Source organism: Choristoneura fumiferana, chromosome 4 (assembly GCF_025370935.1).
Source record: "Choristoneura fumiferana chromosome 4, NRCan_CFum_1, whole genome shotgun sequence".
In the NCBI taxonomy this organism is placed as follows: domain Eukaryota; kingdom Metazoa; phylum Arthropoda; class Insecta; order Lepidoptera; family Tortricidae; genus Choristoneura; species Choristoneura fumiferana.
Window position 1 is genome coordinate 4,942,368 of NC_133475.1, and position 25,718 is coordinate 4,968,085.

At 38.6% G+C, this 25,718-nt stretch overlaps 2 protein-coding genes across 5 annotated transcripts in view; both read left to right on the top strand.

Moving 5' to 3' along the window:
- Window positions 1-3,587, top strand: part of LOC141427301 (uncharacterized) — a 184,481-nt gene extending 180,894 nt beyond the window's left edge. The window contains exon 7 of the mRNA XM_074086623.1: window positions 853-3,587. Coding sequence (XP_073942724.1) covers window positions 853-1,090 — 238 coding nt within the window. The 3' untranslated portion in view covers window positions 1,091-3,587. The remainder of the gene's footprint in view (window positions 1-852) is intronic.
- Window positions 3,588-6,633: 3,046 nt separating this feature from the next.
- Window positions 6,634-25,199, top strand: LOC141427302 (cytosolic carboxypeptidase-like protein 5). 4 transcript variants are annotated; one of them, XM_074086624.1, is made up of 19 exons: window positions 6,634-7,172; window positions 7,343-7,384; window positions 7,484-7,635; window positions 8,267-8,392; window positions 9,279-9,489; window positions 10,540-10,661; window positions 10,993-11,264; window positions 11,629-11,722; window positions 12,489-12,647; window positions 14,012-14,121; window positions 15,377-15,508; window positions 16,978-17,107; window positions 17,600-17,704; window positions 18,590-18,685; window positions 19,113-19,220; window positions 20,617-20,767; window positions 21,928-22,066; window positions 22,785-22,989; window positions 25,071-25,199. In XM_074086624.1, the coding sequence occupies exons 1-19, from the start codon at window positions 7,067-7,069 to the stop codon at window positions 25,155-25,157; spliced, it is 2,547 nt and encodes an 848-aa protein (XP_073942725.1). In that variant the 5' UTR covers window positions 6,634-7,066; the 3' UTR covers window positions 25,158-25,199. The 4 variants fall into 4 exon arrangements, with proteins under 4 accessions (XP_073942725.1, XP_073942728.1, XP_073942729.1 ...); XM_074086627.1 differs by lacking the exon at window positions 17,600-17,704 and having other exon boundaries at window positions 25,071-25,197; XM_074086628.1 differs by lacking the exon at window positions 15,377-15,508 and having other exon boundaries at window positions 25,071-25,195.
- Window positions 25,200-25,718: the final 519 nt, after the last annotated feature.

Consider the following 25,718-nt stretch of genomic DNA (forward strand, 5'->3'; position numbering starts at 1 on the left):
ACTAAGTTCTCAACGTGAGCGATATCGCCCCCTTGATAGCGTTGAAGTTGAAATTGACTTCAACGCCATCTGTTTATTCGGAACGTTCTGCTGTCACTGGGCTGTGAAAGTCTTCAACGTCCACAAGGGGGCCGGGCGAAAAAAGTAAACTTTAGAAAAAAAACTAAATGCGTCACTGCGATTCCGTGACGCGTACCGTTTTTAACAGCGCTTAAAATGGAATCGCACGTTTGTAAGGCTTAAACCACTGAATTAGATACCAATGCGCATCCGTTGATTCCGTATTCTATAATTTGGTCGCACCTTAAGACCCGTGAATTAGATACCAATTCGTCAGGTAATTTGCTTTAAGTCAGTTTTAAATTGAAAACATGTTCCTATTTACAAATATACGTGATCCCAGCATGTTCATACGCTATATTACCTACCCGCTATAAAAGGTAGCACTCATACCATCTGCATAAAAATAATTTACCTGGTTCTGCTTTAAAATCAGGAAAAAATCACAATAAGTAAAATAAATATAATACAAAAATATTGCATGTATTTCACATTTATGAATAGCTGCTAACTCTGTTTTCGAACAATTCATTTCCCACTACCCAGCGGGAACTATGCAATTGACTAAAATAAAAGCTGTCCCAAATTATCTCCACATTAGTTTCAACTAGGTAAATTGGTTCAGTGGTTTAAGAGACAGACTTACTTTCGCATTTACCTCTATAATATTAGTATGGAAGTATGGAAACTAAGCCAGGCCACAGCCTTTATTGGGATTTTCCGTGGACTTAGATATAACTGATGATGTGATTACAAAAATGCATTTGAATAAAACTAACATTACTCTTCCAGTTGTCCACCGTTCAGAGAAGAGCCGATGATAAACGACAGCATCCCGAATGCGGTAACCACTCGACCAGACTTCGACTGTGGGTCACCGACATGTAACTACCGCGTGGTGGAATGCAAGCTTACCACCACAGACGAAATTTGCCGAAGTGCGCCAGTACACGCCAGTGTCCACCGACCAAGCGACCGCACTCGACCAGCCACCGTCTCCATAACGATACCCGACGAAGGCAAGGGTTAAGGGATCTCAAAGGACTGAAAACATTAGATAATGTATCAATTATGTTTAATGAGGACGTTTGAATGGACGCGGTCATATTGCACCCGTCTTTTGTTGAAGTTCAAGGTGGATTCCAATACGGTGTAACATTTCGATAGAGTCAGCAATTTGGTTTCGCTTAATAATTTTGATGTCAAATCAAAATAATCACATCTGTCTTCCGTTAGTAGCACCGTTTGACAATTGTCTCACTATTTATAATGTTACATTTCACTCGATGTAAATATTTAAAAAAAATACGTTTTATTCCATCCATTTTGATGATGAACAGTCGATGATTAATTTGGAAATCTAGGTGCAATATATTATGAATGTGCTCAGAAGTAAGATTATTTTATATTATTTTGTATTACGTAGATACTAGATGTATACTATTGTAATAATCTCTCGCAAATTGCCAATTTGCGAGTGAAATTGGTTACTTAGAATCTTAATAAGTTCTTTTGCTATTTCTCACTGATAATTAGGTTGTACGGTTTCCTCGTTGTGAAACGAGTACCTAAATAATGAATGAATGATGATAATAATTTAATGTTAGTTAGAAGCAGAAGCGGTTATTTTATCGATAAATTATTCCTACAAAAACCCTATTGTAAATTGCACCGTATGTGTATGGGAGCATTTGTGTGTATGGGTTATTTGTGAAATGCTCATAAATGTGTAAGTGTCCTAGTCGTAAAAAACATGTTATGGCCCTTACGCCTAATATAAATTAAATATAAATAAATTATTTGTAACTTAATTTGTACGAGAGGCCCAGAATATTTCGAAGAAAATATTGTTTTAGAAAGGCAAGGGAACGGAAAGTCAAGATGAAAATGTTAATATTACCGTAATAAGAAACAATTACAACATTAAATATTTACTAAATTCAACATAAATCAACAACATTTTCCAATCCTTCCTCGTATGGTCTCATTGTCTAAAACCAAAAACATAAAAAAAAAATATTTTGGCTCACTGGAAGTATTACATGCTCAGTGTCATTGTATTGTGTAGAACTACTTCCTTTAATTTCACTGTATGTATTTTAATAATAAGTTACTAAATTAATATAAGTACATAATATAAAACGTCATAGAAAATGCATGTCATTTACCTATTAGTTCATTAGATGTAGTTCTGAAATGTGATATTTTTCTTATTTTAACATCGTTGAATTTCCTTTTATCCAAAATCATATCATGCCGACTCATTTCTTATTCTATGTTGTTTAGAACTATCATTATTTTGGTCAAGTTGCCAAAAGAAGATGCCAAAATCATTCATTACATTACTAAGAAATTTTACATCGCTCAACCTTTAATTACACCTCGTATCATTAAAGTTTCTTCAAACAAGTTTTGAACAAAATATTATATTTTACCTATATCTATCAGTATGACGGTTGAAAGAAAGGAGTAACTAAATCATAAGAATAAAGACTCAAGAAGCGAAACTGCCATAGGTACTTATTGGGGCAACGTTGGTCAATCTGAGAAACCCTATTCATTAACCTAACAGTGTGATGAAAATTATATGGTTCTCACTCTAAAGTAAACCGCGTCTCACGTGCTGATATACCTTTAGCACACACGTAGATCCTTATACGAAATATGTGTTATGTAATACTTACTGCATAAGGGTGTGGGCGCACGAGCAACTTTTGTCTCCGCAACTATTTTGTCTCTCACATCTATTCTATGGGTAGCTGCGTCGCTACGTGTGCGCACTTCCATACTAACCCATAGACGTGAAGTGAGAGACAAAATAGTCGCGAAGACAAAAGTTGCTCATAAGTAAGTATATTATTATTACATAACACATATTTCGTATAAGGATCTACGTGTGTGCTAAAGGTAATCAGCACGTGAGACGCGGTTTACTTTAGAGTGAGAACCATATAATTTTCATCACACTGTTAGGTTAATAAACCCTTAAATAATCTTAGAAGGCAGATTTTGCTTCTCATAGAATATGAAAATAAAGAGAAGGAAACGAAAGAAAGATTGACGACATATTTACGCACATTCGTTAATAATATGTCAGAGTACTTTGCATGTACTCTTTATTGTCATAGGTACTCTAGTTTTTATTCTTAAGATTAAATATTTTACTCGAAGACAGGTTTAAACCTACGGCGTTAAACCCACGAGTAGCAAAAGAATGTCTATTTATTTAGTTACTGACATCGGTTCATCCCATTCAATAAACCTGCTCACAAAAGACATATTTAGTAACGCCAGAATGTAGATAAAGTGTAGTCCAAGTGTATAATTAGACATTACTAGTAGGTCAGCGATTTTTTGTGATTAAGGCATTTACTGACCGAGTTGTTTGAAAGTATAAGGAGTGTAATTTTTTATAATCCTTAGGTAAGTGCCACGCCTAAGTAACATTATTATTGTAAAATAAGTTAAGCTTATTTAATTTTGTTGTAATCATAAGAACGATGTGAAATACAACTTTGAAGTTATAATAGTGCTGTTTTATTATTTTTTGAGTGGTAAATCAAGGAAAAGTAAATGAGTTACGCGTCGCTATTTAGTTAGGTAAAAGCAGAGTACGGTAAGTATTATGTAGGTATGTAATGTAAAGAAACTCTTTATTAGACAAAAATATAATTAAGAAGGAAAAACAATTGACAACCGCCGAGATACTTACTTATGAATCTTATGATACTTATTCTACAAAAATACGAATGTGTTTTCTCGAGTAAATTTTATTTATATGTAGGTATATATATTTTATTTATAAAGGCGTAAAGGTACAAGCTTTAAAGGATCTCTACCAGTCAACCTGTGGTGGATAAAAGCGCATTTACAATACAATACAATAACTCTTTATTGCACACCAACACAGTAAGCAGTACAGAAAACACAAGTATATACATAGAGATTTAGGTAGTTTAGTTCATTTTAATTATTCATTCGATATATCTTCTTCTCTTTTAAAATATGGCTTTTCTGTCCTAATTAATAGGGCAATTTCGCCAGTGTCAAGGTAAACTCTATTTAAGAGGGACATTGTACGGTGATTGTAGTTTTTGCAACTTGATAGTAAGTAAAATTCCAGAAACCACGTGGAGACCACTTGCGCATTAAAAAATGTTAGACTCGAGAGCAATATAAAATTTTGGGATCACTGTTCACTGTTAAGGTTAATCGCCGCATAAAACACTATCAAAATTATACTTCAACTAGCAAAGAAACAGAAATAACAAAATTAGATATTGTCTACATCCGCCATCTTCGTTAATTTTAATTGTTCATTCGATATAATACATCATAAATTACACAAATGTCAGTTACAAGTAGTAGTTGAAGTCGTCAAAGACTCCTGGATCCGCGGCTGAGAATGCCGCGCGGTTGAAGCACCTCAAATACTCAGCTTTGGAGCCGACGTATGACTTCGTGCCTTTTGCGGTCGAAACAGCTGGTCCTTGGGGTGCTGAGGCCAAATCTTTGGTGGGAGCTGGGCTGCAGGCTTCGGGGCAGTTGTTGCGCCCCCCGCTCCGGTCCTAGGTACTGGTTCAGCAGATAGCGCTGGCCCTACAGTGGGGAATGCTGCTGGAGTTATGGGCACTTTTGAGCCAGGTACGACGCGGAATGGTGGTTTTTAGTTTGTAGCTGTAGGTGTTTAGATTTTAGTGTGTTTAAGTTGTTTTTTATTTTGATTTTATTGTAAGTATTTTTTTCATTTTGGCATTTTATATTTTTATTTTATTTATTGTTTTACCTAACAATAATATGAAAAACAAAATGCAAAAAATGACATTATGTATTGTGATAAAAAACAAATATAAAATCATAATTTGTTCTCCACCAGGGATCTTCATAACAAAAAGATACCTACCTAGTAAAATTATAAAAAAACGATAAATATATAAAGGTTGTATGTGTATGTAATATATATAGACGTCAAAAATATCTATACACCTTTATGCCACTAAACATTTACGGTCGATGTACCTATATTTTTGCATTCGACTGTGCTACAGAAAGAGATTGCCTGATAGAGGTTGAGAACCGATGCCACCATTATAATATGTATCAAAGTACCTTCAATAGTGTATGTGAAGTTCCCAATCCGCACTGGGCCCGCGTGGGAACTACAACCCAAGCCCTTTCATTCTGAGAGGAGGCCCGTGCCCAGCAGTGGGACGTATATAGTAAGTTCGGTCGATGGTGATTAAAGTAAGCACCTAGTTAATGTTTAAATCCTATTTCACATTTTTGAAAAAGCCAACGGTGGCCTTGTGGCTTGATCTATCCTCTCAAACAGAGGATCGTGGGTTCAAACCCCGGCTGGTACCTCTGAGTTTTCAAAATTCATGTTCGAAATTACATTTAAAATTTACCGCGAGCTTAACGGTAAAGGAAAACATCGTGAGGAAACCAGCACAAACCTGCGAAGCAATTCAATGGAGTATGTGAAGTCCCCAATCTGCACCGGACCCGCGTGGGAACTATGGCCCAAGCCCTCTTATTCTGATAGGAGACCTGGGCTCAGCAGTGGGACGTATATAAGCTGGGATGATAATAATGATGATGATACCACAGTACTAAGTTTGTCGGTCGCTTTGCCTTACTTTCGAACACATTACAACATAAAAAATAAAGTTTTTGGTAAAAATTTCATTTTTAATACAAGCTTTTTTTGCTGACTGCACTTTGTCAACTTTACTTGCATTGTCACCCAAACTACATTTGCATACCAAATTTCAAGTCGATGCCGTTCATTGAAGAGTTCCGTCCTACAGAGACGATCCTGGCCGGACCACCAGGATTCCACTACCAGATTATTGTATTCACGCAATTTACATAAATATGCCAAATCCAAGTCAATCCTGGAAGTTAGTCGAATTTAACTTGCAAGATTTGACTACAGACAGACAACGGGACAGATGAAACTAAAATTAAATAAAAGCTTGTAAAAGTTTAAAAAACATTTTTTTTTCTGTCCGTAAATATTAGAATCTGTCTCTAATGTACTTCAAAATCTATGTAGGATTCCAGGATCCTTCCTAGTATGGTAGAGTAGGCGATACTGTTTCTTTTTTACTTAGCGACATCTATTAACACGCTTCTGATGCTTGTACTATCAAAAGCAGAGAAGATAAACTAGATGGCGCAGCATGCAAAAAGATCAAATTATTTCAAAAATGAAGATTCCATTCCAAACAACAATTGTAAAACCTCTGTGCTGATTTACACATAAAGGAAATTTTCTTATGCGATGCGAAAAGAGGAAAGTAAGGATTCTTTCTGCTTGAGAATTTAGTTGAGAATACATAGAAGGGGTTGTTGACTCGACTTAAAATACCTGGGTAGTCGAAAAAAATTTAAAACAACACCAAAACAATATTGATTTTAATAATTTGTAATCATGTTTTACGCCGAAATGAAGCGCTGATTACAGAATTTTTTTTTTCATAATCAAGCAAATTATAGATAATAAAAGCGATAACGGAGCGCTTTTATATTTTTTTCGCACTGGCAGTCTTCATACACCCGCCCGCTTTCCTTTGTTATGCAGCCACCCACGGTAGCCATCTTGAATAAAATTTATGGTGGCATAAAGTGCATATCCAAATAAAAAGTGAATGTCAATATTACTGAACGGGATATAAAATAAAATTTATAATAAAAAAAACCTATATTTATGAAGTTTATTTCATATGTAAATATTTTTTGAAGCGCGTTCAAATTATTAAAAGATCACCAATAAAACAAATCAGCTGTTATCCGTCAATCGATGTCAACAAAATTACATAATTTTGTTTAGAAAAACAGTGTAGCCTCCGTTTTTGAGTGTCATTTTGAAATTAGCAAACATGCAGATTCAAATAAATATTCTAAGGATAAAATTCTTCAAGTGAATGTATACCCCGAGACCGTCAAAATTCTCTACTGATTTACGACTTTTTGTATAATGTAGTCCACTTATTCTTAAAATATGGATCATAATAACAGTATAATAGAGTGCGGTGGATTTTATTTTATTCATAATTTTGATTCTGGGAACCTCGGTCATGTGGAGCGGGTACCTACGGAGCTTATAGGTAAGGTTCTTACAGTTATTTTTTGCCAAAATTCAAAGTCCAATGCCACTACAATCATCCCATTTATTAGTGTCAATAGAGCGGGATTTTGTTTCACGAATGATAAGTAGTGTTGGGAAGCGAATATATTTGACGACTAAGCACAATCCTATTGGGAATTTGCTTTGTAGGTCAGCTACTTCAGTCAAGGACCGATCCGCTGATTCTGCTATGTATGTGAGCTGTGTCTTACAATTTTATTATTCATTTATAATATTAATTTATTACTGAAAAGTGCTTTAATTATATGTACTGTGCTTATAATATTGCAGCATCAACAGTTAATCCTAAAACAAATGCAACGGAAACACCTGACTATGAGTTCAACCTCTGGACACGACCAGATTGTGCAGGAACCGAGTTTGAAAATGGAAATCGAACCTGGTTCTATTTTGGGATCCAGGCCAAGGAGCCAGGTGCTACGGTAAATAATTAAAAATAATTTCAAATCATAAAATGTGAGAGCATTTCAAAAGGTTTTAAATTCATCACTACTTATAAAAAAGTTCATACCTCGGAAATTGATAATTTTTCTGAGTGAACTTTATGAACATTATTTTAAGGGCCCATTTTCTTGATGTATTGATTTCAGATACGAGATTATTTTCAAAGTAGTGACAATATGCAATTTCCACTTCTCATTTGTTTGCATTCATTCATTCAATCAATCAATCAAAATAACCAGTGAAAAGAAAATAAGGGCCACTTGAGTTTATCAGTAGGTAAAATTAAATCAAAAATAAATTAAATGCATTTACATATAAATACATTTAACTGACTGAAAAGTGTTTGTGTGTATTGTGTTATGTTATAAAGAATTTATTAATAACAATTTTTTTATTCACCAATGAAACTCATGTAGGCCCTTTTTAGTTGGTAGTATAGTTTTTTTTTCTCACACAAAGCAATCATCACTCACTGCCCATGTACGCCCATAACATAAGATGAATTATGGATCTGTTGCCGGCCCTTCATGGAAAGAGTAGGGCAGTTGAGTGAGACCCTAAGATATTTAACTGATAGGATGTTTTTGATGAATCTTTTTTGACTTATAGGTGCGGCTGAATCTGATAAATTTAAACAAGCAAGGCAAGATGTACAACCAAGGCATGGCTCCTGTTACTCGAACCCTGCCCGGGAAACCACAGTGGGAGAGAATAAGAGATCGGCCTGTACACTCTGTAAGTACTATAAACTAACTATACCAGTTAGAACTTTGGCTAAGTAGGCCTAGGAAATGAGAACAACCAATTATGAACAATTCTGGTCTGTAAGTTTGTCCAATTTCTCATTTTTATCAATGCTAGCCTTTATATGTATACCTATATGGTGTCTGATAGTTGAATTAAAATTCTGCAAATTAATTTTAATTCCTATGGGATTTTACCAATAATAAAATAACATAATGCAGTGTTCATACATCTCGGTAATACTTGTTCCTATAAGAATATCTGAATATCTAACCTATATATTATTAGAGATCCAACTAGCAATCTTTTTTTTTTTTTTAGTGAAATATGTTTAAATTAAGCACATTTATTAGTAACTGTTGCCCGCGACTCTATTCACGTTGAATTAGTTTAACACAAAATTCGCAATTTTCCAGTATAAAACCTATCCTATCCTTCCCAGGGCTCGAAACTATCTGTACACCGAATTTCATCTAAATCGTTTCAGCGAACAAACAGACTTATATAAATTTTTGTATTTATAATATTAAAGGTATTTGTGGTTTAATGCGTTATTTGGGAATGTTGCGTTAAGACGTTCGGCCCTAGTGACACAACGTATGTGACTTTTTAGTTCTTACTCCTATGCCAGTGACACGTATTTGTGACTGCTGTGGGACATGCGCTATGCCATATTTAGAAGGTACGAATTATTTTGACACATATTACGTTATTTTGATACGTAGTGTCACTTGCATAGAAGTGACTGATGTGGGATATGTGGAGGCATAGCGTATGAGCTTAGTAGACGGTCTACTAAGCTCATACCGTAGACCGTTGCCGGGGCGGAACATGTTAAAAATAGAAACCAAAATTACTGTTTACCGATTCTTTCTAGATGGACGACAACACCTTCACACTGAGCTTCAAGTACAAGACATGCGAGAACCTGAAGGCGACCACGTTCTTCGCATTCACTTACCCGTTTTCATTCGCGGAACTCCAGATCGCGCTCAACTCGATCGATCTAAAAATGCTGCCTATACCAGCACCGCAGTCACCCGATGATATTTACTACTGCAGGGAATGCCTCATCTATTCGCTTGAAGGTAAATTTGTTATGAAATATTTTTTTGTCTTGTGCCGAATAGGCTCGAACATTAGCACTAGAGATGGACATTAGCCAACTAATAGGCGCAGAGGTGGCTGCAAATCGTCAACACCGTTTACTGGTTTCGGCTAGCTGGCGACACTGTCTTTCTGACTGGATCGTGAGAGTTGCGGGTAACCGGTGAATGCAAGTGGCGAGTTGTCGTTCATGTCGCGTTCTAATGGGGAAGCCTTTGTTCAGCAGTGGACGTCTTCTGGCTGATGATGATGACTGTCCGTCTGTCTGTCTGTTGTTTGTGCATCACTGGGTGGGTGTCTTAAGAATAGTAATAAATAAACTGCTGAAATTTATACATAATATTTATTTTCATTGCCGCTCCACAAACAAAAAATAAAATTAAGTAGGGTCCCAACTTGACAAACCAATATGAAATTACCTACACCGTGTACATTTATTTAGAAGCTGGGCTCTCTTAGCACTGGTTTTTTTATAAATACGCCGTTTATAACACATATTTTTACATAGGTACTTTCAGAGTTGTACGCGACTGCGCGAGTCCGATTCTCACGGTCCGTTTAATTAATGTGTTTCACCAAACTGCAATTTAGTTTGTTCATTTATTTCCGTAAACCATGAACCACCAGTATTCCCCTACGGACACTGGTTAATTACCTAATGGTACTTACGCGATGTCATTCTCACGGTCCGCATGCAATTTAGTCATTTATTGTGCTGAACCGTATAAACCCCTATTTCATCGACGGACAGTAATTACTCTAATGACTTACGCATGTCAGTGCATGGTCTATTGTGTACCGTAAAGACCCTGATTGTATTTTTGACTTATTCGTTTAGAAGGCTTATAGACATCTTGGCTTGAACACAGAACTAGTTCGATCAATCAAATCAGCCCACATCCACCCACTGCTGGGTAAAGGCCTCTTCATTTCCACACTACTTTGCCCATTCCTCAGTCACTGAAGTAGTTACTTGGATGGAAATCATTTACTTACAAGTAAAAATGTAAAAAAAAAAATATTTGTAATAGGCAGGCGAGTGGACCTGCTTACGATAACCTCTCACCACGGCATAACGACGACGCGCGAGGATCGCCTCAAAAACCTATTCCCCGACAGCCAAGAGAGACCTTTCAAGTTCCAGAATAAGAAGGTACTTATTTAAATAACGAAGAAATTAAACAATGTGTAACAATTTTATATAACAATTTTATGCAACCTTTTTGTTGAGCAACTTTTGATTTCCTTTAATTTTAAGTAATTGAACATTCAACAGGTCAAATATTTTTTAAATTGGTCACCTGTGGAAGTCTATAACTTAGTTTTATTTTGTTATATAACAGTTATGAACAATTAATGTATTCAGAGAAAAAGAGTTATGGCTAACAATTGATTTCAACAGTTATGCGAGCCGAACTTGTCCGATTAAGGGATATTTTAATTATTATTTATTACGAATATATAACAAAAACTTATATTAACAGGTGATATTCATATCGGCGCGCGTCCACCCCGGCGAGACCCCCTCGAGCTTCGTATTCAACGGTTTCCTCAACCTCCTCTTGACTCGCAATGATCCCATCGCGATCCAACTGCGCAAGCTATACGTGTTCAAACTGATCCCCTTTCTGAATCCCGACGGGGTTGCGCGCGGACACTATCGCACCGACACGAGGGGGGTTAACCTGAACAGGATGTATTTGAACCCGTCGCTGTTGTACCATCCGACGGTTTATGCGTCCAGGGCGTTGATAAGGTTTGTTCATCATTAGAATTTATGATAATAAAAAAAACTGCTCTCATTCACTGTATTGGGAACGCGGAGACCGATCCCAATTGCTAAAATGTAAATTGTATATTTTTTAGAGCAAAAGTAAAGTTAAAGACTATTACTACAAAAGCTACAGTTCTCTAACAAAAGTATTAAAAGCTGTATTTTTTTTTACTTCTCGATTTGTATTTGTAATTTAGGGCAAGTCTAAAAATAGGTCCCTCAATCTAAACTATCTTAATTAACTAAATTTTAGTAGAAAGTCCACATTAAAAATTTAATGACGAAGATAACATTTCACCGCACATAATGGTGGAATTAATAAAATTAAATGGTCATGCCTTTTCAGGTATTATCATTTTGGCTGTGAAAAAGAAGACACGTTAGAAGACAGCAAAAGCTTCACGTCTCGTAGTATTCAAAACATCAGTGAGAGCGGCGAGGTACGCATAGGACAATTAAATTATAATACAAAAACACATTTCCCCTCCAAATTTCCGGTGTTCATTAATTCATGCCGAAATTGTGTACATTCCCTGTACGTACACAGACTGTACGTTCATTGGAATCATTTACCTGTAGCTTGCCTGCATGTACCGTTTCAGTCTATTAGATTGCTGTCATAGTTGAAGCCATATTTACTCAATCCATATCAACAATAGCTAAAAACATGCTGATAAACTTGAGCATTTACTTGTAACAGAACAACGAGCATTCGCCGTTTTTAAATTTGTCGAACTGAATAAAGAACAGATCCAAGCATAGAGCCAAACATTGCTACAAACATTTACTCGATCCTTCTCGGGAACGCTCTAGTAATGCTCGTCAAAAATTTTATTATTCACGGTGATATGCATCCGAATGCATGTTGCCGAGCTCAAAGCAAATTTACTGTCGTTTTGCCAGAGCGCTCACTAGAATGCTCTCTAAAACACTCCTGTTTATTTACCTGTAATGTAACATTCGCTGAAATGCTCAAGTTTGTCAGCACCCAAGCTTCACGTTAAAAGTAAAAGTGTGAATAAGAATTATTTATTTGAGCTACAAATTGTCTGTAGCTATTATAAATGAAACCCCTACATCCATCTCACGTTTCGAAGTATCCGTTAATATGGTGACTATAATTCGGAGTATCACTTTACTATTCTTTATTCTAACACTTAACTATCCATATCGAATGTGTCATCCACACTACCCCTTACACAACAGCTGCTAGAAGCGAAGAAGAAGAAATCCCCGTTCAAAGGCAAGGTGGCGAGCAACAAATCGTCGACGACCCTCAAGCGACCTTCCACGGCGGAGAGCTCCAAGCAAACCATGCCTGCCGCCAAAGGATTGTCTAAGGAAGCCTCCAATTTAGCTGAACAGGTAGCTTATTTTAAAGGAAATTAAAATGTTTAGCCTTCTACTTTTAGAGGGACTGGTCACTCAAATAGTGTGCGTGAGAACTTCTTACACGCCGGTGCCCGAGGCTAACTGGCACATTACACCGGTTTAATACCAGTATTATTAATAGGTACTACATTCAAGCCCTGATTCCGGATTTTTTCGTACCAATTTAAAGCCTTAGTAGTGTCTACGTCTCGGTCGAGATTAACGCCGTAACTGTTTATTAAGCAGACGAAGTCTGAAATTACTTGTAAGGGTCTCCGCTAACTCCCGAGAGTGCACGGCTTGGCTTGACGCGGCGTGCTGAGTCAATAGGCTTCAATAGAGCAGAAACCCGCCTCACGCAGCGCTGCTCTATTAGATTAGATGACATGAAACTAAGCACGCGGCGCCAAGCCAAGCCGTGAACCCGCACGAGTTAGCGGAGGCCCTTAGGTGGTACTAGCATTCGCTCCGGTTAGCAACAAGCATTGTCTATTTTATGTTTTCGATACCTAATGCACGCGCCGCGATTAATCTAAAACTAAGCGCTTCTCGAAAGCGCTGAGTGCTTTAGATAAAAAATTAATTTATGCCGTTACGGCGGCTAAACGTGATGAGTGCAGTTAATCCGATAAGCGCGTACACTAAAATTACAATACGGGAAAAATCATATTAGAGTATTTGTCATTTTTGCGCACACAGACTTCCAAGGATGTCACTACCATTGATATAATAACTTTCTCTAATATTAAAAAAAAAATACGTTTTGAAAGCCCCATTGCACCCATACCTATTATTTATCATAAACCAAACTTGTAATTCCAATTACACAGAAACACCAAGGATTCTCGAGAAAATTCTTAGCGTAACGTGCACCAAACTACTATAACCATATCGTTACAGTAACTTGGTCTAACGCACTTTTATAAATTCCTAGTCATTCTCAATTTTTTAACCAATATCTTTATCCGGTCGAGATTTCTCTGCAGGATCAAATCAGAAATGAGGAGATTCTTATAAAAACGAGGGTCATCGACAGAGCCAAGCGAATTTGCTCGTTAAAGTGGCAATGGGCAGGCCATACTCTCGTGCATATAGCACGGGGAAAGGCCGGTGGGACCGAAAAGTTCTCGAATGAAGACCGCGGATCGGCAAGCGCAGCGTAGGACGTCCACCAACGAGATAGACGGATGACCTGGTTAAAGCTGCGGGTTCGCGGTGGATGCAAGCCGCTGCCAATCGAAGCAACTGTAGGTCTATGGGGCAGGTCTATGTCTAACAGTGGACGTCCTACGGCTGATAATCTTTACCGGGTAGTATCTGTTAAACTGACCAATCAAGTCGTGATGCTTTGACGACAGGTATGCGACATGAAGCTGCGGGAAATGCCGTCCCAGACGAGCGACTCTTCGTTCCCGAACTCCGTCAACGAACCCGAGTGCCCTTCGCTGCTTAACGACAACGTGCTCAGGTAACACGACACAATATATAGCGAACAATTCCCAGGAGTTTTAGGTATGAAATTATTTGCCCAAAACATTCATTTGGTTCGAAATATCGATCAAAAAGAAGTTAAAAGAAGCAAATTTTACCGCGCGGTTTTAGCACGCCACCTCTTTCTCAAGCGAACCTTTTCTAACCCATTCTTAGTAACCAAAGCATGAGGTGTTCGTTCTGTTATATTTTCAGTTTCAGGTGTTAGGACAATCGATCATTAGGACAAACGACATTAGGCGATACGACGGGTTCTCGAATAGGGGTCTATATCGTATCGCCTAACGTCTTTTGTCCTAATGTAATGTTTGTCCTAATGATCGATAGGACTATTGATCATTAATTTGTTATTACACTGAAATTACTTTTCAGGTTTTTTTTTTTAATAAACCTAACCTTTTCTACCCCATTCTTAGTGCATGAGTTGTTTCCGTTATATTTTCAGTTTCAGGTGTTAGGACAATCGATCATTAGGACAAACGACATTAGGCGATAAGACAGGTTCTCGAAAAGGGGTCTATATCGTATCGCCTAACGTCTTTTGTTCTAATGTAATGTTTGTCCTAATGATCGATAGGACTCTCGATCATTAATTGTTATTACACTGAAATTACTTTTTAGTTTTTTTTTTAATAAACCTTTTCTAACCCATTCTTAGTAACCAAAGCCACAGAATAGATAATCCAAAGCATGAGGTGTTCGTTCTGTTATATTTTCAGTTTCAGGTGTTAGGACAATCGATCATTAGGACAAACATTACATTAAGACAAACGACATTAGGCGATACGACGGGTTCTCGAAAAGGTGTCTATATCGTATCGCCTAACGTCTTTTGTCCTAATGTAATGTTTGTCCTAATGATCGATAGGGCTATCGAGCGTTCGGTTGTTTTATGCGATAAACGCTGCGTTAAACGCAATGTGTTTGACTCACATCAATTTTGCATCAGGCAATCTGATTACCAAACGTCTTACGCGGTGAGCGCAGCGGCAAGCGCATGTTTGTTATTTGTTTGTTGTGTGGTGTTTGGTAGGTAGAGTAATTCACGATGACGCGTGCCGTGGTTCTTATTACAACGTCGGTAATGTCAAAATCACGCGTCTTCGTGGATGGCTTTAGGTATAGATTATCTGATACAAAATTGATGTACGTCAAACGCAGCGTTTATCGCATAAAACAACCGAGCGCTTTAGCTGCATAGTGCGTACGTAGCCTAACAAGTGTGTGGTCAGGTCGTGCCTCGGATCCAACGTCCACTTGAGCACGAGCGAGGAACTGAACATCCCGGGCGTCAACCCGCTGCGCCCGTTGCGGGACGCGCTCAAGAACAGCATCAGTCTGCTCATGGAGTCCCAATCCGTCGCGTAATACTTGTGCACACGCACGATTACTTTATGTGGCTTAAGCTGGGTTTATTTGACGGTTTATCTGACGCGTTGTGCTGCGTCAGGGACGTATCAGTTGCAAACATTGGATATAGTGCGATTTATAGTTATCTGAAGCAATGTATTCTGAGGCCGCGTGTTCTCTGTTCATTGCGCGGCCGAAACGCTCGCTGCATAATGCTTACCTGGCAGCACACGCAATGAGCAGGAAAGACACTCGCCACGCCCGAGTCCAGCCCGTGGCATGATGGCTTATGTTCTTTCTCTAATACTAAATAAATACCGCCCTGACGCGTCACGTCAGACAAATATGTGGCTTATTTTTACTCCCATTCATAAAGAGTTAACTGATAAAGCAATTATGAGGACACCGCTGCAATAGCGACCTATATCCATATAACGTCCGGGGATAGTGCAAATCCGCTCATCTACCATGCGTAAATACCACGTATCTACACTGCGCGTAGTTTTACAGGAAATGGTTTCACGTTCGTATTTGATTTATTTCAACGAATTTGGAGTTAACATTGGAAATTAAATGAATTGGTCACATACTCGTGCGGATTTGCACCTGACGATATCCAGGTCCTGTCGTGCCGCCACAAAAAGTAGTCGTACGCTGTGCCTTTTATTGTATTCTGTTGTCCACATTTTAGACTGTAGTATGAAACTTCTGCATCGCAGAGTATTCGTACTTGTAACTACATTGTCTAGCACAGTAATGTATTATGTAGCTTTTGTTTATATCCACTGTACACTTCAAGCGTTACACTATTCTGGAAGTAGCTTATTTCGAATATGCTTTAAATTAGACTTCCTCACTTATTATTTATTCGTAGTCTTAAACCCATTAAGAGCGCGTTGCACCAGTTACTATGATTGTAGTTTTTATGAGACACAGAACTGATAATAAAAGGAATAGAAATGTTACGTTAACAAAAAGCACGAGGCGCCTTCATGGCTAGAAAGCTATATACTCGTATTTTTTTTTTGGCTTCGCACTCAGCTTTCGTGCTTCAAAAAGTATTAAATCTCACCGGTGAGTCATACAATTAAATAAAATCTATGAATATTCAAAAAAGTTTTACGGATTTTTAACAGGAGTGGCGAAAATATGGCGACGATATTTCTATTCATCTTATTATAATTGCGGTATGTGAAGTGACGCTGCCTGTACTTACCTATTTTTTTAAAGTGAAACGGTGAGCGAAGGAGGTAGGCTTGTCACACTTATTCAATATCCAATTTAATGACAGTGAGGCATATACCTAAGTGAGATGTTGAGCTTCACTTTACCATTGAAGCCTAACTGTCGGAAATGGATTAAATGAGACATAACTCATAGACTCCAACGCAAACATCCGCTCACCCGTTCAGGTAACGCCCTGTCCCCGTACCTACTGGTTAGCCCATGTTGGCCCTGCATTTAAGACCATGTCTCTCCATAGTGAAAGCTCGGACGCCGGGACCGGCAACGTGCGCGTGGGCTGGTGCCACGACTGCCGGCGCGCCGTGGCCAAACTGCACGACACCATGCCCGGCCTGGCGGGCACCGTGCCCGGATTCACCGCCGACCTGGTCAGTACGATCTCAGTGCCAGTTGTACGACTGGTAAAGTGGAAAGTCACATAAAGAGTCAAACACGTACCTTCGCAATATGACGCGTAATACATAATACGTATTCGGCGAATAAAAGCCAGTTTCATTCTACTGTACGTCATAATAATTAAGTCGAAAACATTAGTAGTCCTGAGATGTAAGAAAACTCGCCGGTTTTTACTCGTTAAATGTAAACGTTTCTATTAGAAGAAAAAAATCCAATCTCCTTCGGTATACAGCGTGATTCTGGTGACCATTTACTTCTTATATGTTTTCCTGTAATCCATAATGTAGAACTATTTTCTGTATTTTTTCCCATTCTCTCCGAAATCAACTTGCTTATAGTTATTAACGTAACAAGAATAACAACCTTGTCAATTTAATAAATAGCGACGGTCACTAAAATCCCTTGTAACACCTTGTCTCCTACTTATTTAACGTTACCCTCCATAATCCCGGCACCTCCACCAGCCCCGCGGTGGCTGTCCCGTCAGCAAGACCATCGACGAGTACCGCGAGCAGCAGCAGCAGATACAACAGACGCACGAACAGGCCAAGCAGAGCCAGATCTATTACGTATGTCTTCAGTCCCGTAGCTAGGAACACCACGAAGAGTCCTACATGTAACCCGTTCCCACTAGTTCCTTACTTGCCTGCTTATGTGATGTTCCTTTTTTTATATATCTCAATTACCTGATAAAATGACTAGTCTGTAGATGATGACAATTTATCTTAAAAATAATTCCTGTCAAAATTTGACGCAGCGGTCGTCAGCAGTTTTCTTGAAGTACTTACGAGTAGGGTTGTAACGGAACTTCGCCTCCGCCTCCGTTGCTGCGGAAGTTCCGCAAGAAATCGTATCTTCGCCTCCGCCTCCGCAAATTTTTTTGCGGAGTTATAACGGAGGTTTATTTCTCATTTCATTATCTCGGCGCGCAGCGGGATCGCGGTCGGGGTGGGGGCGGGCGTATGTCAAATAACACACGACAGGAATCAACCTGTCTCGTTGCTTGGACGTACGAAATTGTAATATATATGTTTAATTATACCGCGATTTTTTTAGTGATTTTGTACAAAGTAATTGTTTATTTAAGTCACATGCACGATAACGCCGAAAACAAGTGAGATTTGGCAGTTTTTTTTTTAATTTTAAAGATTTTTGAGTTGTATAAAGCATGAACTTCTATTTTTTCCACATCCACTTTCACCTCCGCATCCGCCTCCGTTAACCTCCGCATCCGCGGAGGCGAAACTCGTAGCCTCCGCATCCGCCTCCGCCTCCGCTAAGAAGGCCTCCGTTACAACCCTACTTACGAGTATACATTGTAAATATAATATCCTGGATACGTGAACGGTTGGGCTGTCTTCCGCAATATGTACTGCTGTTAATCTCTTTGATTAAATATCGAAGTTCCAATTTTATTAAGGCGTCATTGTGTGATGCTTACGTTTTTTTGACAGTTGCACGATATGGAGCCCGCGGAGAAAGGAGAGGTTGTCTACTTCTGCACCAACTGTTTTAAACGTTACATAATTACACAGAATAATGAAGAAATTGTAAGTAAATTTGTTCCAAAAAAATTATGTCGTAATAAATAAAAACATCCTAGTCACCTTACACATTCTAAACTTTTTTAAGAATCATAGTTTTTATACTCATTTTAATAATAGCGTTGTGAAATATCGAACCTTGAAAATAAATAAATAAATCTACGTACAAAAAATGATTGCAAAACGTAATCTTAAAATATAAATCTTACAATTTCGGGGATAGTGCAAATCCGTGTAAGTAGCCTAGAATAATTGCACGTATCTGACTTTCCTTTTGTAAAATAATTCAAATATGAAATTCGATCGCCTGAAAAACTACACATAGTGCAGATACGCGGTATTTACTTACGGTAGATACGCGGATTTGCACAATCCCCGTTGATTTGCGTAGGACCAATCGTTGCGCGTCTATCATCAAGTTTCGGTTTTGCAGAAGCTGTTAGAGCCAGTGTCGACGGCCAGTGTAGCTGTGTCGGCGGGCGAGAGCGGCGATATCGGCGTCCCGCCCGCGCCCCGAGCTGTCGAACCGAGCCCGCCCATGGTAAATAAATAAACTAATCAAAACATTGGACTCTACCCGCTTCGTTCGCTCTTAAACCATTAAGTCGCAGTTGCATTTTAATTTCCCAAATTACATAATGTCATGTGTATGGGGAAGGCTTATGTCCAACACTAGACGTCCTACGGCTGATATGATGATGATGACATAGTCAGTAACATTGCATATGGCCGCACCAAATTTATTTTGTCTCTAATACTAGCGGTTGAATTTTTTTGGATTTTTACTCCGGTCCAGCCGTTTTAGCTTATAAGAATAAACATACACACGTGCACATTTATTTACAAACTTATGCATTTATATATTTTTTTCTTTTCTTATATCATAGGGGGAAAACGAGCACGGAAATCACCTGATGGAAAGCATTCACCGCCGCCTATGGACACCAATAACATGAGTTGAATTACAGATGCGTTGCGGGCCCTTTGAGAAAAGAGTAGGCTCGTTTTTTGAAAATTCCCAAGTTGTGTAATATTAGTAAAAGGACCCCGGGCCTAAAGTATGGAAAATGTGGTTTCAGTTAAATATCCTGAGATTTTGATATGCTCTAGATTCATCTGTTTCCGAGTCCCTTTCAGAGTTTGGTTTAGTTTTTTTAGACATTTTTGTTAAGGATTTTGAAATCTATAACATATTAAAAATCTCAGGTAGGATATCTAACTGAAACCACATTTTCCGTACTTTAAGTCCGGGGTCCTTTGAATAATGTTGTAGGCACAAAACTGATGTTACACTTACATATAAATTTGGGCATCCAAACTTGAAAAGTCAACAAATACATATTTTTACAGATCATGCATAACATAACTACAAAAACAAAATCAAAAACTTTAACAGTGATATTGACGTGACACATAAATATAAGAGGGAGAAATCAAAAACATTCACTTTATTCTACCTTCTATTTTTGCATAGAATACTTTTAGAATGCTTTCTCGCATTATCAAGCCTCTGTAACAACAACGTTAGCAACGCAGTACTCGGCCGAAAAAATCATTGGTATGAGACTCCGCAAACATATCAGTACTTCATTCATACCAAACTAGCTGTTGCACGCGGCTTCGCCCCCGTTCCAGTCTTTTTTATTTTGTTTAGCACAAACCTTGTCCTGACAATAACGAATACAATACAAAAACAAAAATAATGGTCCAATTCGGTGCCGTCGTTCGCAAATTATGAGCGTTCATACATTTCGGCGATCGCTTTTTATTTATTATAGTATGAAAAATAGTTAACGTCCTATTCTCAGACCTACCGAATATACACAAAAAAAAACTTAAAAATCGGTCAAGCCATTTAGGAGTTTGGTTACAAGCACTGTGACACGAGAATTTTATATATTGGAAGATAGATAGATATGAATCTGGTTTCCGTTTAGCCTCCACCGCCGCCGCCAGCGCTGCCAAAGTCCCCGGTGGCGCGGCAAAAGAAGAAGCCCCCGCCGCCGCCGGCCCCCAAACCGCTGCCCAAGGAACCCGAGTCCGGCTTGTTCTTATACGTCGATCTGCACGGACATGCCTCCAAAAAAGGTCTGTAATTCTAAATTTCAAAACATTTTACATAGGGTTTCGTTGCCAAAATGGTAAAAACGAAACATATTTTCGCATGTACGCTGTCTTTTATCTCAAAAATGATTGGCGCGTATGAACACAAGAAACAATATTTGTCTCAAATTTTATGCTCTATATTTTTTAATATTGAATATTAACATCACTGGAGCCAAATATATAGACATAGAAACCGAGATAATCGCGAAAAACAAATTTTTGTAACGTTGGCCTTGAATAACTTACGGCCCAGACAGGAGATTGAGGGGCTGTTTCACGATCCATTGATTAGTGTTAACTGACGGTAAAATGTGATACTGTCTCTATTTGTTTTGTTCGAATAGACGGAGACGGCATCACATTTAACCGTCAGTTAACACTAATGAACGGATGGTGAAACAGCCCCTGAGACTTTCGAGACAACTTTAAGAAAAACTAAGTGAAGGTGTATACGCGTTTACAAATATCTCTCTAATTCCGAGATTGACCCCTTTTTTCGCTTAAGTGACTGCACTATGTGATGATTACTTGGGATTGGGACAATCAACTTTTTAGTATTTGTTATCCTGTCCCTTAACTCAAGACCTTAGGAGACATCAGCTCAGTCAAACACTGTTAGAAAAATGTTTGCAATGTATACTATTAGCATGCTGGAGGAACTTGCTGCAGGGCGGGTCGTCTTGGCGATCTACCATCTCGAAGGGCATCGAATTGTTTGAGGAGGGGCGTTAGACGTAAAACGCTAACTACGTAAAGAAAGACCCAAGTCCTCCTACACGTATACATACAACTCAGCTGGGCAACTGTACTGTCACGCGTGTAGGAGAGTATTTAAAAGTAAATTCGGCCTAGCCAGCCATATCAGAGCCCACAATAGGCGTCTTAATTCATAGAGTATAGTTTTGTGGGGTCACCGTCATCGAAACCGATGAGGAGGACTATATATATATAAATATATATATATATATATATTAGCATGCTTATTAGATGAGCCATGAAGGAATTGCCTTGAAACTGTCACAACTCTTAACTTTTACTGGATTTGTACCCCATAAAATCTTGTAATAAGTAACTCAGGAGACGTTACCATGGCAACGAGCTACACTAAAAAATTGATTTACCCACTTATATGGTTTGTGCAGGCATCTTCATGTACGGCAACCACTTCGAGGATGCGGAATCAAGCGTGGAGTGCATGCTGCTGCCGCGCATCATGTCTCTCAACAATCTGCATTTCCACTTCTCCTCCTGCAATTTCACCGAGCGGAACATGTATCTCAAGTGAGCACACGCACACGCATAAGAACACCGCACACGCACGCACACACGACAGATGCGTACACGATCATACTTTGAGTTCACTAAAACAATATAATTAGCTTTTACCCCTCGCTTTAACCCTTTTCTTGGCATTGTATTATGATACATAATTTTAGATCATCTTATTGTATTTTTTTAAGTTATTTTGTCAGCTCTACAAGAATACAACGAGGCTTGAATTCAGTACACTTGTTTCAACTTGCAAAGATAAAGATTAAATTCAAATTAATATACATCAGTCAGCTTAATAACAACCTTCTCAGCTATTACCATTAACTATTAGATACTGAGCGATGCGCGGGGCGGGCCGGGGGGACAAGCATAACGCTGACTAGCGAGCGCGTTCGTTAACGGCCAGCGCCACATTAACGTACCACGGGCTGTACTCTCAAACTTTCACAAAATTGTTTCCATTAAGAAATAAATCATCAACAGTGAAATCCCATATAAAAACTAAGTATAGTAGGTACACTTAACATACTAGTTTGGTAATCATTCGGAATTCGAAACAAAAGATCGGTTTTCATTTCTTACTCATTTGAATCTTCAGGAAAACGAAGAAAACCGACGAATCCCGAGCGACATTAACATTCTAGTTGTACTGTAAAAATTGCGACTAGGTGACAGCGTCAGCATATGCAGAGCAGAGCAATAATGTAACGGCCTGTTTTCCCCACAGAGACCGGCGCGACGGCATGTCCCGCGAAGGCTCGGGCCGCGTGGCAGTCCTGAAGGCGACCGGCCTCGTCCGCTCGTACACCCTCGAATGCAACTACAACACGGGCCGCTTGGTCAACGTGCTGCCGCCGCCCGCGCGCGAGCCGCCCGCGCCGCCCGCCGCGGCCCCCGTGCCGCCAAAATACACGCCGCACATATTCGAAGAGGTAAACCCGTTTCAGGTTTGTGTGTTGCCGTCTTGGGTAGGATTAGCGAGAGTACCGGTAGCATTACTAGTTTTTTAGATACTTACTTAAATAAATTGGATAGATTTCTGTGTAAAAATAATAATTGTATTTAGTCCGACAGTTACATTATTAGAAACTATTATTGCGTGTGAGAAGGGCATAGGGTAAATCGTCAATTACTGACCACCTTACACTAAAAATGAATTCTAGTTAAAAACAGAGTAATTTTTTAGTATAACGTGTCAATTATTGGCCATCCTTCTATAACTGGCCACCATAATACTAAAATAAATTATATTTTATAGAATTCATTTTTAGTATAAGGTGGCCAGTAATTGACGATTTACCCTATATACATTAATATTTTTTTCCAACCTCGATAATCTACTCGTCTATAAAAAAGGTAACTTTATAAAAATATGTGTGTTCAATTATACTATGAGGCGTGTAAAAACAACCACCGCGCTTAAACCAATTAATTAGGCTTTCTCTTTTAGTTGGATAGATTCCTAAGTAAAAAAATCTTAGTTTAGTCAATCAGTTGGATTATCTAGAAAACATTGGAAACGTATTTTTTTCTTTTGTCATAGGAAGTCATATGTTGTACGAATAGACGTGTAGTCGTGTAATTATTTAGTAAATAGGTAAACGCGGTATGCTTTATTTCCATTGTAATGTAAAATCACTTAGTTGCAACCGTTAGAAATATTTACCCATAAATTGAATTTTTGTGACCAAACCTTACACTGCGCACCAAAATAGCATGTTGTGATTATAATGATTATGTTACTGTAAGATATGATGTAAAAGTAACTCTATGTAAATGTAGTTCTACCCCTTTGAACATTTAAAAAGTAGTTTATTTAAAACTTTTTTTAACTATCCATACGAACTATGGACGAATATGGTTGGGTTTTCGTCTGGCAAGCTAATTTTAAATTAATTATTATTATCAATTTGTCAATTTTCATTGAACCTAATTATTTTTGGGCGAAGATGACTTGTGATTTCTTGCCAGAGGAAATAATAATATTTGACGTTTGTTCCGCACCGTCCGGCCATAAAGCCTATGGCATCCTTGCCCATGAAATGGCCACCAGAGGCAATATTGTCTAACGCACTTGAAATCGCAATCGTTTTTACTGCTTCTTTCCGTCAAATGGTACAGGCTGAGGGTAGAGAGAGATGGCGAATTAGACCGCTAGCGCCAACCTTCAATGGCCATGCCTCACTTCAATGTGACGATTTCACAGGTAAAGACCCGATAATAATGCAGATCCCTAGGTTTAAACCAGCCTACGGAACGGCTAGTCTTTTGTAGTGATGTACCGGATATCCGTATCTGTTTCTTTCTAGCGGATCTTTTGTGAAAAAAAATAATTAAATATATCCAAATATCAAAGATAAGTGGCAGCAAAATACCATTGAGGTCAATTCGTTCTTTTTTTTTTCTTAAAATCATACATCTTGTAATACGAGTACACAAGGTATCATAGGGCCTACGCTAGCTGGCGCGGGTGCACGGAGCGGGCGCACGCCTGCGGGTAAAGGTAAAATCCGACGCAAGCGTGCAATTAGCGCTGCTCATCCTATTTTCCATAGTCGTCCACCCGCTCCATGCAAACCCCCGTCAGCTAGCGTAGACCCTTAAAGTGATTCCGGATGATTTCAGCCAGTCGTCGGGACTTTGCTGTTTAAATTTCTGGTGAAAAATTATTGCAGGGGTGTTTATTTGAACAAAAATAGTAACTTGAATAACAAATGCAAATATATAATATTTGAAATCAACTTTTAATCTATGTTCACACGTAGCGGCACTAAATAATAATTTGATATCCGTATCCGCGAATATTGATTCCTATCCTAATAATCCGGCACATCACTAGTCTTTTGCAGTGGTACCCTTTTGTTTTTTTGCTAAGCGTCTCTTTCGTACTGGACAACTGAGAAAGAGCCGTAAATGCATAAGAACTGCGGCACGTTTACGAATATGCGGCATATGGCCGTGCTGTGCGGAACGAGCGTCCTCTGACCCTAGGCTTAGAAGTGGTACGTTTCAGGTAAGACGACGTTACGCGTTCAATAAGAATCTGGAGAATTTCGAAGAGATAGATCCCTGGCAGGTTGGTGCTGCTCTGTTCTCGTAGACTAGATACCGACGACCTGGCAACTTTGCCCCAAAGCGAACATGTTGGAGGGAGGCACCGAGAATAAAAAAGAAGCAGACAGGGGAGCTCCTGCGAAAATCGAAGTTCGTATCGTACCGTCCCTCTCACTCTCGTATTAAATAATATAAGCGTTAGCGGAACGGCAAGATACGAAGTTCTAATTTTGCACTTCGTAGTATAGGGCCAGCTGGAACAGTTGAGTTGGCTTCCGATAGCGATGAACCATTAAACTAGTTTGCTAATGTCGTTGGAACTAGAAACAGAAGATCGATTGTCTTTTTCTTTGTAATGTAAATCTTTAGGAAAATGAAGAAAACGACGAGCCTCGAGCGATATTATCATTCCATTAATGCTACATTCGCCCAAAAGAAAGAAAAAATATTGATGAGTAAATATATTTGCCGTATTAAGTTTATCACACTAGAAATACATTGAGCAGTGTACGTATTGGGAGTGATAACAAATCATATAATATTTTAATCCGAAAACTAATGAGGGATGAACTATATTGTGTCAATTTAGTGCCAAGTTGCCAGGTGT

Bases quoted from the DNA above. Each gene is read 5' to 3' on its own strand.
- LOC141427302 (XM_074086624.1), top strand. From the start codon at position 7,067: ATGGATCATAATAACAGTATAATAGAGTGCGGTGGATTTTATTTTATT. The intron at 17,108-17,599 runs GTCAGTACGATC...CACCTCCACCAG, and splicing joins CCGGATTCACCGCCGACCTG to CCCCGCGGTGGCTGTCCCGT. The intron at 18,686-19,112 runs GTAAGTAAATTT...TCGGTTTTGCAG, and splicing joins CACAGAATAATGAAGAAATT to AAGCTGTTAGAGCCAGTGTC.